Source organism: Coenobita brevimanus, chromosome 101 (assembly GCF_032717465.1).
Source record: "Coenobita brevimanus isolate Jiangsu-jjx chromosome 101, ASM3271746v2, whole genome shotgun sequence".
Taxonomy (NCBI): Eukaryota; Metazoa; Arthropoda; class Malacostraca; order Decapoda; family Coenobitidae; genus Coenobita; species Coenobita brevimanus.
This window is the reverse complement of record NC_137054.1, coordinates 6076909-6088963: the sequence shown is the minus strand read 5'-3', so window position 1 is coordinate 6088963 and position 12055 is coordinate 6076909. Positions and strand designations below refer to the sequence as shown.

The following is a 12055-nucleotide window of genomic DNA, read 5'->3' as shown; positions in this document are numbered from 1 at the left end:
TCCTTCTAGTAAGGTCCAAGCTTCACTTCCATACGTTAGGTTTGGTATCACAATACTGTCATGCAGTGACTTTTATACCCCCCATGCTCACTTCCCCGTTCCTTATCACTGCTTTCAAAGTACCAGCAACAATTCTTCCTTGTTGTAACCTTTCAAGCACTTCATCCTCTAAACTTCCATCCTTACACATCACACTACCCAAGTACTTAAATGCACTCATTTTCCGTTCCTCCACATGCAGCCTCACTGTACGTTCAGTAGATTCATTTCTCTATCTCAATATATATGTATATATTATTTATATACATATAAATATGTACTGGGAGGGTTAGCCTGTGTTCGTGAGTGGACCCATCAACCCCCACCCACGCCTCAGTCAGTGTCTTCCTCGTTTCACCACTCCCCTTCCCTCCTCCCTCCCCTCTTGCACTACTTTGTCCCTTTGCTATTCTTTGCCAGACACCATTTACCTTCTCTCAAGCGTTTCCCCTAGTGCTCTAGTATTGTTCCCCTTCCTAGCCCACTGCCCGACACTGACCCTGCCACTCAGTATGACGGCATGAAAGGAATTGCACAGGTCCAGCCAGGCCAAAGACCATTGGCTAAAAGTATTTCTCCCCCGGGGATCACGCTCCGCCCAACAATGCTAGGCTAATATGGCAACAGGTGGTGCTCATGACACGATGCTGCTTCTGTCTGTTGTGACTGTTGTGGTGACTGGTTGTGGGGGGTTGGTGATGATTGTGGCTGTGGTTGGAGTGGTGGTTGTGGCTTGAGTGGTGATAGTTATGGCTGTGGCTGTAGTCTTGTTGCGGCTCTAGGGGTGATGGCTGTGACTGTGGTTGTAGTACGAAAGGGGATGGTTGTAGATGTGGTTGTAGTGGTGGCTGTGGCTCACTTGGTGATGGTTGTGGCTGTGGTGATCTTTGTTGTCGTCGCTATGACTGTGGTGGTGGTTGTGGCTGTTTTGGTGGCTGGTAATGGTGGTTGATGATGAGTGGGTGTGGTGGTGGTAGGTGTAGCTAGGATGATGGGCGTGGTGGTGGTTGTTGTGGCTAGGATGATGGTTGTGGTGGTGGTTGTTGTGGCTAGGATGATGGTTGTGGTGGTAGTGTTTGTGAGGATGTTGGCTTTGGTGGTAGTGTTTGTGACTGTTTGTGGTTCTGGTGGCCGTGATACTGGTGGTGGAATCTATACCTGTAGTGAAGATGAGTGAGGTAACGATTCTGGTGAAGTTCTGGCGGTGGTACTGTGCTGGTGGCAGAAAGAGCACTGTGGCTATGTGTAAATGCTTCTTCATTTTACTGATGTTGGTGATGGTGACACAGGGCAACAGCGAAAACTATAATTACAATGCTATTATTATGATCACTATTATCGCAGTGGCAAAGCAGTCGATACTATTATTATTATTATTATTACTGGTCAAATTTTTTCTTCAAGTGCACACTTTTGCAGAGCAGACACAAAGGTAACAACTTTTAAAGGAAGAACCCGAGGAGAGAAATAAATAAGGCAAAGCTACATGAAGGATTATGATGGAAATATGTGCGGGGTAGCTATCAAATACAAAAAGACATGCGAAAGAAACTAAGTAAGGTGCGTTAAAATACAAAGACATAACCGTGCTTTCAAAAAATACAAAGGAAAAGGTGCTGAAGTAGCCCTGGCAAAGGTGAAGATTAGTTTCCACAGAATTTTCGCAGGTGACGTGAGATAGCAAGTACTTCGTGGAATCATTATGTACGTTCAATACCGATGAAGCCTCTAATTTATTTTTATTGCTGCTGTCATTCTATTACTATCTTCTGCTAAAACCACCATTTCATAAGTTAGTTTGTATTGGGTTTTAAACTATTCTCTCTCCATTAAATCATCATGGTTCCATCACATCATCACTTAAGGCACTAATCACTTCTGTCATATTTTTCAACAATCCAGTCCTTCATTATTTTCAAGAAAGCAGCCCTATATCATCACCAATATTTCCCTGCGGTTGGTGTGTGTGTGTGTGTGTGTGTGTGTGTGTGTGTGTGTGTGTGTGTGTGTGTGTGTGTGTGTGTGTGCGCGCGCGCCGCCCACGCGGTGTAGTGTAGTGGCAGTATTGTGTTAAAGCACTATAATGCTGCCACCTCGCAACACAGTATTTTTACACGGGGAGGTGCCATGGTGACAGAGAGAGAGAGAGAGAGAGAGAGGGGGGGGGGAGGAGGGAGACTGATTTTGTTTCTTTGTTTATCACTTATTTACAAGCAATTACGTGCGAGAGAGAGAGAGAGAGAGAGAGAGAGAGAGAGAGAGAGAGAGAGGGAGAGAGAGAGAGAACGTCCTTCATGTCACTCAACCAATACCGTATATTTTTTGTCTCCATTTTATTATACTATTCCGGTGCTTTTTTACAAGCTCTCTCTCTCTCTCTCTCTCTCTCTCATCCACGCCTCTGTCTCTAATCTCTCACCTGCTCACCGACTCGTGTCTCGAGTGAGGCAGAGACTGTCACACTTGTCAACATTTATTTCTCTCTCTCTCTCTCTCTCTCTCTCTCTCTCTCACACACACACACACACACACACACAGAGAGAGAGAGAGAGAGAGAGAGAGAGAGAGAATTACGAATATATAAAGGGGAGAAGACACAAAAAGAGAAAAAGTTAAAAAAAAAAAAATCCAACCTGCTGGCAACCTTTCCCGCTACAGTTGCCAATTAATATTTTTGTTACACTTTCGAGCAATGGTTTCTGGTAGCAATTTCTTCCCTGACAAACCGAATCATATGTAACTCGAGAGAGAGAGAGAGAGAGAGAGAGAGAGAGAGAGAGAGTGGCTGTAGTAATAGCAGTAGCCCCTGATTCATCTGAAATGTGAACCCAGTGGACTGAAGGCTAACGTACTTAACTTGGTCGTCTGTCAGTAAAATGATCTATAGGTTATTCCGTCCTTATTCCTGCCAGACGATTTTACTCAGCTTACAGGCACCCCTCGTGGTGAAGGGGTGAAGTAAGGAGAGGGAGGAATTTCATAAGAGCATGAATGAGGTATTAAAAGAAAAAAGAAAAAAAAAGGGGGGGAATGAGCTAAAACTGAGAGGGTGGAGGACAGGAGGGAGAGAAGGGAGGTTGGGGGGGTAGGATCAGAGAGGGCTGGGGTGCGGGGGAGGGGGATAAGAGGGAGAGAAGGGGCGCTAAGATGATGGGAGAGAGTACTGAAGGGGACAAAGATGAGAGGGAAACGAGAATAGGAGGGGAGTTAGAGGAGTTCAGGAGGAGGGAGGCAGGAGAGGCGGGAAACAAGCGAGGGGTGAGGGATAAAGAGAAGTGGGAGAAGAGGAGCAAGAAGAGGAAAGAAGAGAGAAAGGAACAGAACAGAACGGGGTAGAGAGACAAGGGGAGTGGAGAAGGAACAGGAGGGGGCGAGGGGACATGAGAAGAGGGGTGGACAAGGAGAGGCAATAGGGAAAAGGAGAGGAAAGAGGAATAGAAGAGGAGAGAGGAAAATTAAAAAGGGAGGGGGTGAGAGGACAAGAAAAGGGGCAGGAGATACAAGGGATCCAAATAAAAAGGCGGACTGACAGGGAATAGGAGAGAGAGAGAAGAAACAGAAGAACAGGAGAGGGGACGGTCGGATCAAGGAGACCAGTGGGGACAGGAGTGAGAGGAGGATCGGGGTGAGGAGACCAGAAGGGAGGACAGGTGTGAGGGGAGAGAGGGGATCAGGAGTGGGTAACAAGAGAAGAAGCAACAACAAGGGGACTACAGCAAGGGGGGAGGGAGGTGAACACATATAAGGGAAGGAGGATCATGGAAAGAAAAAGGGGAACAGGAGTGAACAGACCATGAAAAGGAAACAAGACATGAGGTTGGAGGGGAAAGGACAGGAATGTGGGGGAGGGATGGGAAGGGAGTGGGATGCTGCGACACAGAAACTGATCAGGAAAAAAGAGAAAAGCAAGAAGTGACTAGGAGTAAGTTTAGCTATTCAGTTCTGTCCCGGTTTTACGAGACGGATATATTCATCACTCCCGTACGACGCCTTCACCCTGGACGTGTCTAGTCCATATGAACATCTAGCAGTGACGGGAGGTAAGAAGGAACCATGAAAGAGACATAGGAAAGCAATCAGAAGTGAGTGAAGGAAGACAGACCAGGAGTTAGTGAGGGGAGAGGAACCAGATGCGAGTGTGGGAAAAGAGAAAAGAGGTGCGTGAGGGGAGAAGGTCTGACGTGAGACAGGGAAGAGGGACCAGAAGTGAGTGAGGAGAAGGGGACCAGACACGAGTGAGAAGAAGAGGTACCAGCAGGGAGTAAGCGAAGTGAAACCAGAAGTGAATGAAAGGAGTGTGACTAGCAGTGAGTGGGGCAAGGAGCAAGAGGAGTGAGTGAGGGGAGAGGGACTAGATGCGAGTGAGGGGAGAGAGAAGACCAGAAGTGAGTGAGGGGAGAGGGACTAGATGCGAGTGAGGGGAGAGAGAAGACCAGAAGTGAGTGAGGGGAGAGGGACCAGATGCGAGTGAGGGAAGAGGGACCAGAAGTGAGGTGAGAGGAACCAGAAGTGAGGTGAGAGGAACCAGCAGCAAGTGAGAGGAGAAACCAGAAGTGAGTGAGGCGAGGGCGACTAGCAGTGAGTGAGGAGAAAGAAACTAGAAGTGAGAGAAGAAGGACCAGAAGTGAGTGAGGGGAGGAACCAAAAATGAGGGGAGATGGACCAGAAGAGGATGAGGGGAGAGAAACCAGGAGTGAGGGGAGAGGAAACAGCAGTAAGTGAGGAGTGAGGGGAGAGGAAACAGCAGTGGGTGAGGAATGAGGGGAGAGGAAGAGGAATCAGACGTGAGTGATAGAAAAGGGATCAGAAGTGAGAGAAGCGAGAGGAGAGAGACCATCAGTGAGTGAAGCGAGAGGAGGGGGATCGGAAGTGGGTTAGAGGAGAGGAGGTGGACCAGAAATGAGTGGAGCGAGAGAAGGGGGATCGGAAGTGAGTGAGGGGACAGGAGGGAGACCAAAAATGTGTAAGGAGAGAGGGGAAGGACCAGAAGTGTTTGAGGAAAAAGAAGGGGGAACCAGAAATGAATGAGGAGAGATGAGGGGAGAGGGGGGGACCAGAAGTGAGTGAACGGAGAAAAGGGGGACGAGAAATGAGAGAGGGGAGAGGGGGCAGAGTAGGGGAGAGGGGACTCACATGTGAAGGCGTGATCACGTTAACCTCTCACCACTGAGGCCCTCCTGTCTACCACACTCACTAAACCTTTCACACCTCGCCTTATTGCTGTGTGTGTGTGTGTGTGTGTGTGTGTGTGTGTGTGTGTGTGTGTGTGTGTGTGTGTGTGTGTGTGTGTGTGTGTGTGTGATGCCCTAAATTCATACATATTTTCTGTACAATTACTGTACCAACAAAAACACTGAAATGCTACCCAGATAACAAACCCTGAGTGGCAAATGAACTAAAATATCTGTTGAATGAGAAGAAAATATGTATGTTAGGCAATGACACAGAATTTTTGAAAGTAAATATAAAGTGCACGTGTTTTTACATACGTGTTCCGCACTAAATGAGAGTGTATGATATCGTGTAAACGCGTCCGTGAATTAACATACGAAATTCTGTGTGTATGTGTCAGTTGGAGTGTGCGTGGGCTTCCATGTGCGTGTGTGGTTTCATGGGTCGTTTCCTAAAACAATATATGGTCGTATAAATTCTTGTTTTTAGTGGGTTTGATTTTACGAACTCATCCCCCCCCCTCTCTCTCTCTCGGAGAAATGAGAATGAAGATGAAGAGAAAGCGGATGAAGGTGATGTCAAACAGAAAATCAAGGAGAACCTGGGGAAGGGGAGGAAGAGAGGAGCAATAGATGAGAGGGGAACGGGTGAAGGAGAGGAGATGAGGAAAGAAGATATGGAAAGTAATGGAAGAGTAATGAAGAGGAGGAGGACTGGTAAAGAGGGAGAGGAACGAGGGAGAGGGACGAGAAAGAGGGGAGAAAGAAGGCAGGGGAGAGACGGGGAGGAGAGTTGCGTAGCGGAGGCAAGTAGTGGAAAATGAGAAAAATGATGGATGACACACACACACACACACACACACACACACACACACACACACACACACACACACACACACACACACACAGAATTAACTTGGAAGTGCACATTAAAAGTTATGTTATACGGGATTTAGTGGTGCGAGATATTCTGTAGTAGGGTTAGGCTGGGTGCACTATGAGAGGGACAGGATAGGGTGATTGAGCAGAGTAGAGTAGGGTGGGGAAGATGACAGGTTAAGTTAGGTTAGGGTACGGTAGGGGGTATATTAGGAAGAGAAGGTAGGGTTGGGTGGGGTGGGGTGAGGTGACCTAGGGTAGGGTAAGGTAGGGTAGGGTAGGGTCGGGTCGGGCATGGTTTGGCAGGGTAAGGTAGGGTAAAATGGGCTGGGATGGCGTAGAGAAAGGTAAGCTTATTTATGGCAAGGTAGGGTAATGTGGGAGTGAATTATAATGTGTAAGGCAGGGCTGGACAGAGCAGAGCAGGTTATGTTGGGGTAAGGATGAATATGTTGGGTAGAGTAGGGCAGGGTATGGTGGGCAAGGGAAAGGCCAAGTAGCGGGTAAAATAAACTGGGATAGGGTAAGGCAGAATGAGAGCAGGGTAAGGCTGGGAGGGATGGAATGGGAAGGGGTTGAGTAGGGAGGGGAAAGGGAGCGGAAGGGGTGATAGGGGTGGGGCGTGGTGTGGTAGGCAGTGGGTGGAGGGGAATGGCAGGGTGGGCAATAGGTAGTCTCGTAACTCAGTCGTCCTCGTAACACGCCTCACCTACCACTCTAAATGGCACACGGAAAGCCGAGGAGGAAGGGAGGGGAGGGGAGGGAAGGGGAAGGGGAAAGGAGAAAATAATTATGATGGGGAGGAGGGTTAGGGAACGAGATAGTGATGGTGATGATGAGACAGTGGTGAATGGACTGACTTACTCGTATGTTCAAAACAGACGTGCTACAACGAGAAACGGACAGACGGTGATTTGAATTAGTAAATCAATTTAAACTCACTCACTCTCTCTCTCTCTCTCTCTGTTACTCAAAGCACACCACACACCACATTTCTCTGCTCCCCTGCAGAGTTTTTTGGGCCACATATGGACAATGTAGGTAGGGTACAGGAGTGAGCTAGTCCCATAATTGCTAGAGATAACTTAATCTGAATATAATCGCAAGGCGGTAACTAGAATATTGTTTTTATAATCTGCCACCTAGTTCTTTTTTGCCCATCAGTAGCGCAGAGGCCAGAGACTAGGCTACTTAGTCCCAACATTCCTGAGTGGCATGATGTTAGCAATCAATCCCGACCACCCTCAGAAACATACCCTTACAGACTCCATTCGGATGAAGCGCCTTAAACCACTCGACTACCAGGCGTCATTTGGTTGTATGGTTACCATCGAACGTAGTAAATAGCTTCCTGGATTACAGGAAACTATCTGGCTTGTCATTCAGTGTACAGTCTTTTAAAGGCAGCACTACATCGAATGTGTGGATGGACGGCGCCCCCACCAATCATTAACGAAGAATAAAGAATGCAGATTAGTAAAAGTATAAATACTGTAATAAAAAATTTACAAATCAATCCTAATGAATGAATTAAAGGTGACTGTTTATAACCTCTTCACTAGGTTTCCCTAACACTGACAAAATCGCCTGGCAGTAATATGAAGAGAATAAAACAAAACGTCAATGTAGTAACTGCTGTAAAGTAGGTACAGTCTGTCACTCCTTAACCCTCTCTCCGGCATTTTCTTCCCTCTCTCCCCTTGTCCCTTCTCCACTCTCCACTTCTTTTCCTGATCATCTTCCCTTTCCTTCCTCCTATACCCCTACCGTTTTCCTTCTTTCTCTTCCTCCTCTTATCCATCTTCCTTCTTGTTTCCTCCCCTTACCCCTCTTCCTTCTCTTTTTCTCATCTCTTCTTGTTCCCTCTCCTCTCCTTTTCTCTCTCCCCTCTTCCCGTTCTAGTCCCTCTTTCCTTTCCTTCCTTTTTTCCTTTAATCTCCCACCTTTTTATTTTTTCTCCTACTTCTACATAGTAAAAAAAAAATAAAAGAAAAAAAAACTCGACCTTGAGAGAGAGAGAGAGAGAGAGAGAGAGAGAGAGAGGGAGAGAGTGTACACATAAGAGTTTTAGAGACGAGGAAGATGGAAGAGGGGGAGCAAGAGGAAACACCGTAATGAGTACACGAAATAAAACCTGCGAGAGGGGAAGGCGGGAAAGAGGGTAAACATACATCACTCTGAGGCAGGTATTTCCCTCACTATTTCCGGAGCAGCATACTTTGATACCCACCCTCGTACTGTGGTGGCTGTGGTACTACTAGGCCTGAGAATTGTAACTGCTGTTGTGGTAGAATATGTGGTGGTTGGGGTGGTGGTGGAGGGAAGAGTGGTGGTAGCACTGGGATGGTAGGGTGGTGCAGTGCGTGTAGTTCTGGTAGCTAATGTTGTTGTGGTACTACACGTGTTGGATAAGGGGTGTAGGGTGGTCGTGATGGGGGTGTAGCTGTGATAGCTGTGGTAGCTGCAGTATATCTAACTGTAAGGGTTGCAACAGTGTGTGTGTGTGGGAGGGGGGGTAAAGCGGGAGGAGGGAAGCGCTTGTACGGAGCGATGGTGGAAGCAATGGTGAAAAACTGCAATGATGATGGTAAACACGAATGTTGGTGGTAATCTGATGGTGTTGCAAGATGTGGCAATGATTACATGGCCCATTTTCACGCTAGTTAAGATGGTGGCGGTGGTGGCGGTGGCGGTGGTGGTGTATTTCTTTTTTTTATGTGATGATGCCGGGGAAGAGTGGTGATGGTGGTGACAGTGAGGGGTGGTGATAATGCCAGGCTGCTATAGTGATGATCAAGTGACAGTGATGGTGGAGGTAGGTGTGACACCTGTAAGCGTAGATTGTGGTGCGCTGAGGTAGTGGTGATAGTGATGGTAATGGTAAGCTGAGGTAGTGGTGATAGTGATGGTAATGGTAAGCTGAGGTAGTGGTGCTAGCGAGGATAGTTGTGGTAATAGCAGTGATGATAGGATGGGTAATTATGGTGACAGTGGTGGTGCTAGTGGTGGCAGTAATGGTGACTGTGGTGATAGTACTGGCGGTCACAGTAATAGTGAGAGGTCATGGTGTCAGCGGTGGTGATACTGAGGGTGGTCATGGTGATAGCGGAGGTGATAGTTATGGCTGCACTGGTGATAGCAGAGGTGACAGTGAAGGTGGTAATGGTGATAGTGGAGGTGATAGTGAAGGTGGTAATGGTGATAGTGGAGGTGACAGTGAAGGTGGTAATGGTGATAGTGGAGGTGACAGTGAAGGTGGTAATGGTGATAGTGGAGGTGACATGTGCGGGAGGATGATTCAGAGGGAATGAATGAGCTATCTTGAGAGAAGGTGAGTCAGGACAGCTCTTCAAATTAGAAGGAAAATGTGCACTAAATATAACAGCTGTGACTAGAATGTTAGGAATGAACTGAAAGAGAGGAGAAGGAAATAAGTAAAGAAAGTAAGAGTACAATAGTGAAAAGTGATCAAGTGAATGGAGGTGAGTAAAGTAAATTAGAGATGAATGAAGCTTGAAATATAAGTGAATGAAATGCTGAAAAAATAAGTGAAGGACGCAACACAGGTGAATGAAATTACAGACCCGTGTGTAGGAAATAATAAAAATGAATGGCATGATGGAAAAGATTTCAGTGATAAAAGTGAGTGACATGATGAAAGCCAATGAATGAAATTATAGCAGCGAGTAAAGGAAGCGACAGAATGGAGGGAAAGAAGTGATAGAAGCGAGCAAAAAAAACAGTAACTTTTCTCTTTCCAGGCTGAGGTTGAGATGCCGGAGATCGACTCGGAGCAGATGAACGGTCAGTCTTGTTGCTTATCTATTTTTTTTCTATTCACACACACACACACACACACACACACACACACACACACACACAATTTTCTCTACGTTCACTACCAGCATTTCCACATGTCTGACTAAATTATCGTTATATGAAATTGTCCAATACGGTACAAACGTCTCCTCCTCTCTCTCTCTTTCTCTCATCAACCTTCTCTTCTCATTTCCCCCGTACTCCCCTTTTCAAACACACCCCTACTCTCTTCTCAAAGCCTTCTCTCCCTTTCTCCCTCACATCACATACTCTTTTGCTCTCTCCTCCTCACCACTCATTTCCTCCTTCCCTTCTCCTCTTCCCTCTTAAACATCTCCCGGCATCTCCTTTCCCCTCCTATCCATATCCCTTCTCCATCCCCTCCTTTCTTCATTCCACTTTTCCTCCCCTTTTCTCCTCCTTTCGTTACCTTTCTTCTTACTCCCTGTCCCCCAACACATCCCTTCCCCTCACTCACAGATCCCTTTCCTGAGTTTCCTCCCCTCGATTCTCCTACCCTCTCTCTCATCCCTCATGCACTCCCTTTTCTTTCTCACTCCCTTCCCTTCTCCCGCTCACCCATATTTACTCCTCACACCCTATCCTTTACACCTTTCCTCTCAAACAATCCCTCCCCTCTCTTACCTCTTCTCCCCTTTCTTCCCTTCACCCTCTCTTCGCTCCGTTCTCACTCTCCCACCTCTTCTATATCGGATCTCCCATCTTCCATTCTCTCTCTCTCTCTCTCTCTCTCTTTCTCTCTCTCTCACCTCCTCTTGTCTCACAGTTCTGAAGAGGGCGTTCGACAGCTTCGATTCGGACAAGAAGGGCGCCATATCGACGGAGATCGTGGGCACCATCCTCAGAATGATGGGCCAGCACGTCAACAGGCAGATACTCAACCAAGTCATTGAGGAGGTCGACGTAGACAGTAAGTGGAGGATAGGAAAGGACAAGATAAGACTGGACACGACAACACACGACACGGCACGACTGGATAGAATTGGATAGGAAGGGAGACAATGAGGACGAAAGGATAATGCAAGTAGAAGACGTTTTAGGAGACCGTCAGGAGGGAGTTTGAAAAGTGAGATGTGGCACTGCTGGAGGAATCGAGAAATACTTTTGAGATGGTGCGCACATATTAACACACACACACACACACACACACACACACACACACACACACACACACACAAAGATAGGATGAAAGAAACAGAAGGAGAGAGAAAGGAGCAACAAAGAGAAGTGAAACAGAGGGACAGTACAGAGGAGTAAAAATGGAAGAAAAATTGAGTGTTGAAGAATACAACAAATGGGTGAAGAGACGTGAAAGAAAAGGAAAGAGAAAGCAAAAGGGAAGTAATACAGGAAAGAGGGAGCGGGAGGAGGTATGTAGACGGTGGAGAAAGAAGAAGGGAGAGATGGAAACTAGAATAAAAAGTGGAAGGGTGAAAAAGAAGAAAAGGAGAGTGTAGAACGGGAAGAGGGGAGAAGGAAGAATTGGGCACATAAAGGGAAAAAAAATGAAGGAGGAATGACAAAAGGTAAGAAAGTAAAGAAGCTGGGAAGGTGAAGACAAATAATGAATAGGGGAAAGGAAAGTGAAATAGACAGCAAAATGGAGTGGTGCAAATTTGGTATCAGTGAGGGAGCTTTCATAACATCTTCAGCCCTAAGACGTCCCTTCTACTATATTCTTGCTAACCCTTGACGAGATTAGTCAGCTTAGGACAGACTTTTCGGGCTGGAAGAATTACATATTGCCTTCATTAACCTCTAATACTGGAGGCCCTTCCAATGATGAACTGTGACCTTTCTGATCGATTTGCATAAATGAATTACTTGATACCCTCTTGATCTACAATATATGTGTCAAGTTCGCTCCAAGTCAGGTCAGGCATTAACGAGATATTTTGTTGACCTATGCCGTACATACCTAGGTCCAAATACCGTACATACACAAAACCAGACCCTATCACAACAGCTACGTCTTAGGCATCGCTAATGTAAGTCTGGTATTGGCAAGTGTAAAATATGAAAAGATACCATGTTGGTGAAGGGATGAATCTTTTTCCTTACCCATGCTATCTCCAGGCGATTATAGTGACTTTAGGAATGACTGCCCAGACTGGAGGGATAACTCC

The 12055-nt window shown here is 46.6% G+C and overlaps 2 protein-coding genes across 2 annotated transcripts in view; one reads left to right on the top strand and one right to left on the bottom strand.

The window, feature by feature from the left end:
* The window catches only part of LOC145415122 (glutaminase liver isoform, mitochondrial-like), a 182229-nt gene that overhangs the window by 59174 nt on the left and 111000 nt on the right, over positions 1-12055 (bottom strand). The gene's annotated exons all lie outside the window — the stretch shown is intronic.
* LOC145415126 (troponin C, isotype gamma-like) overlaps positions 1-12055 on the top strand; it is a 33266-nt gene that overhangs the window by 11461 nt on the left and 9750 nt on the right. The window contains exons 2-3 of the mRNA XM_080284546.1: positions 9851-9893; positions 10696-10839. Of these exons, the coding sequence (XP_080140672.1) occupies positions 9851-9893; positions 10696-10839 (187 nt within the window). The remainder of the gene's footprint in view (positions 1-9850; positions 9894-10695; positions 10840-12055) is intronic.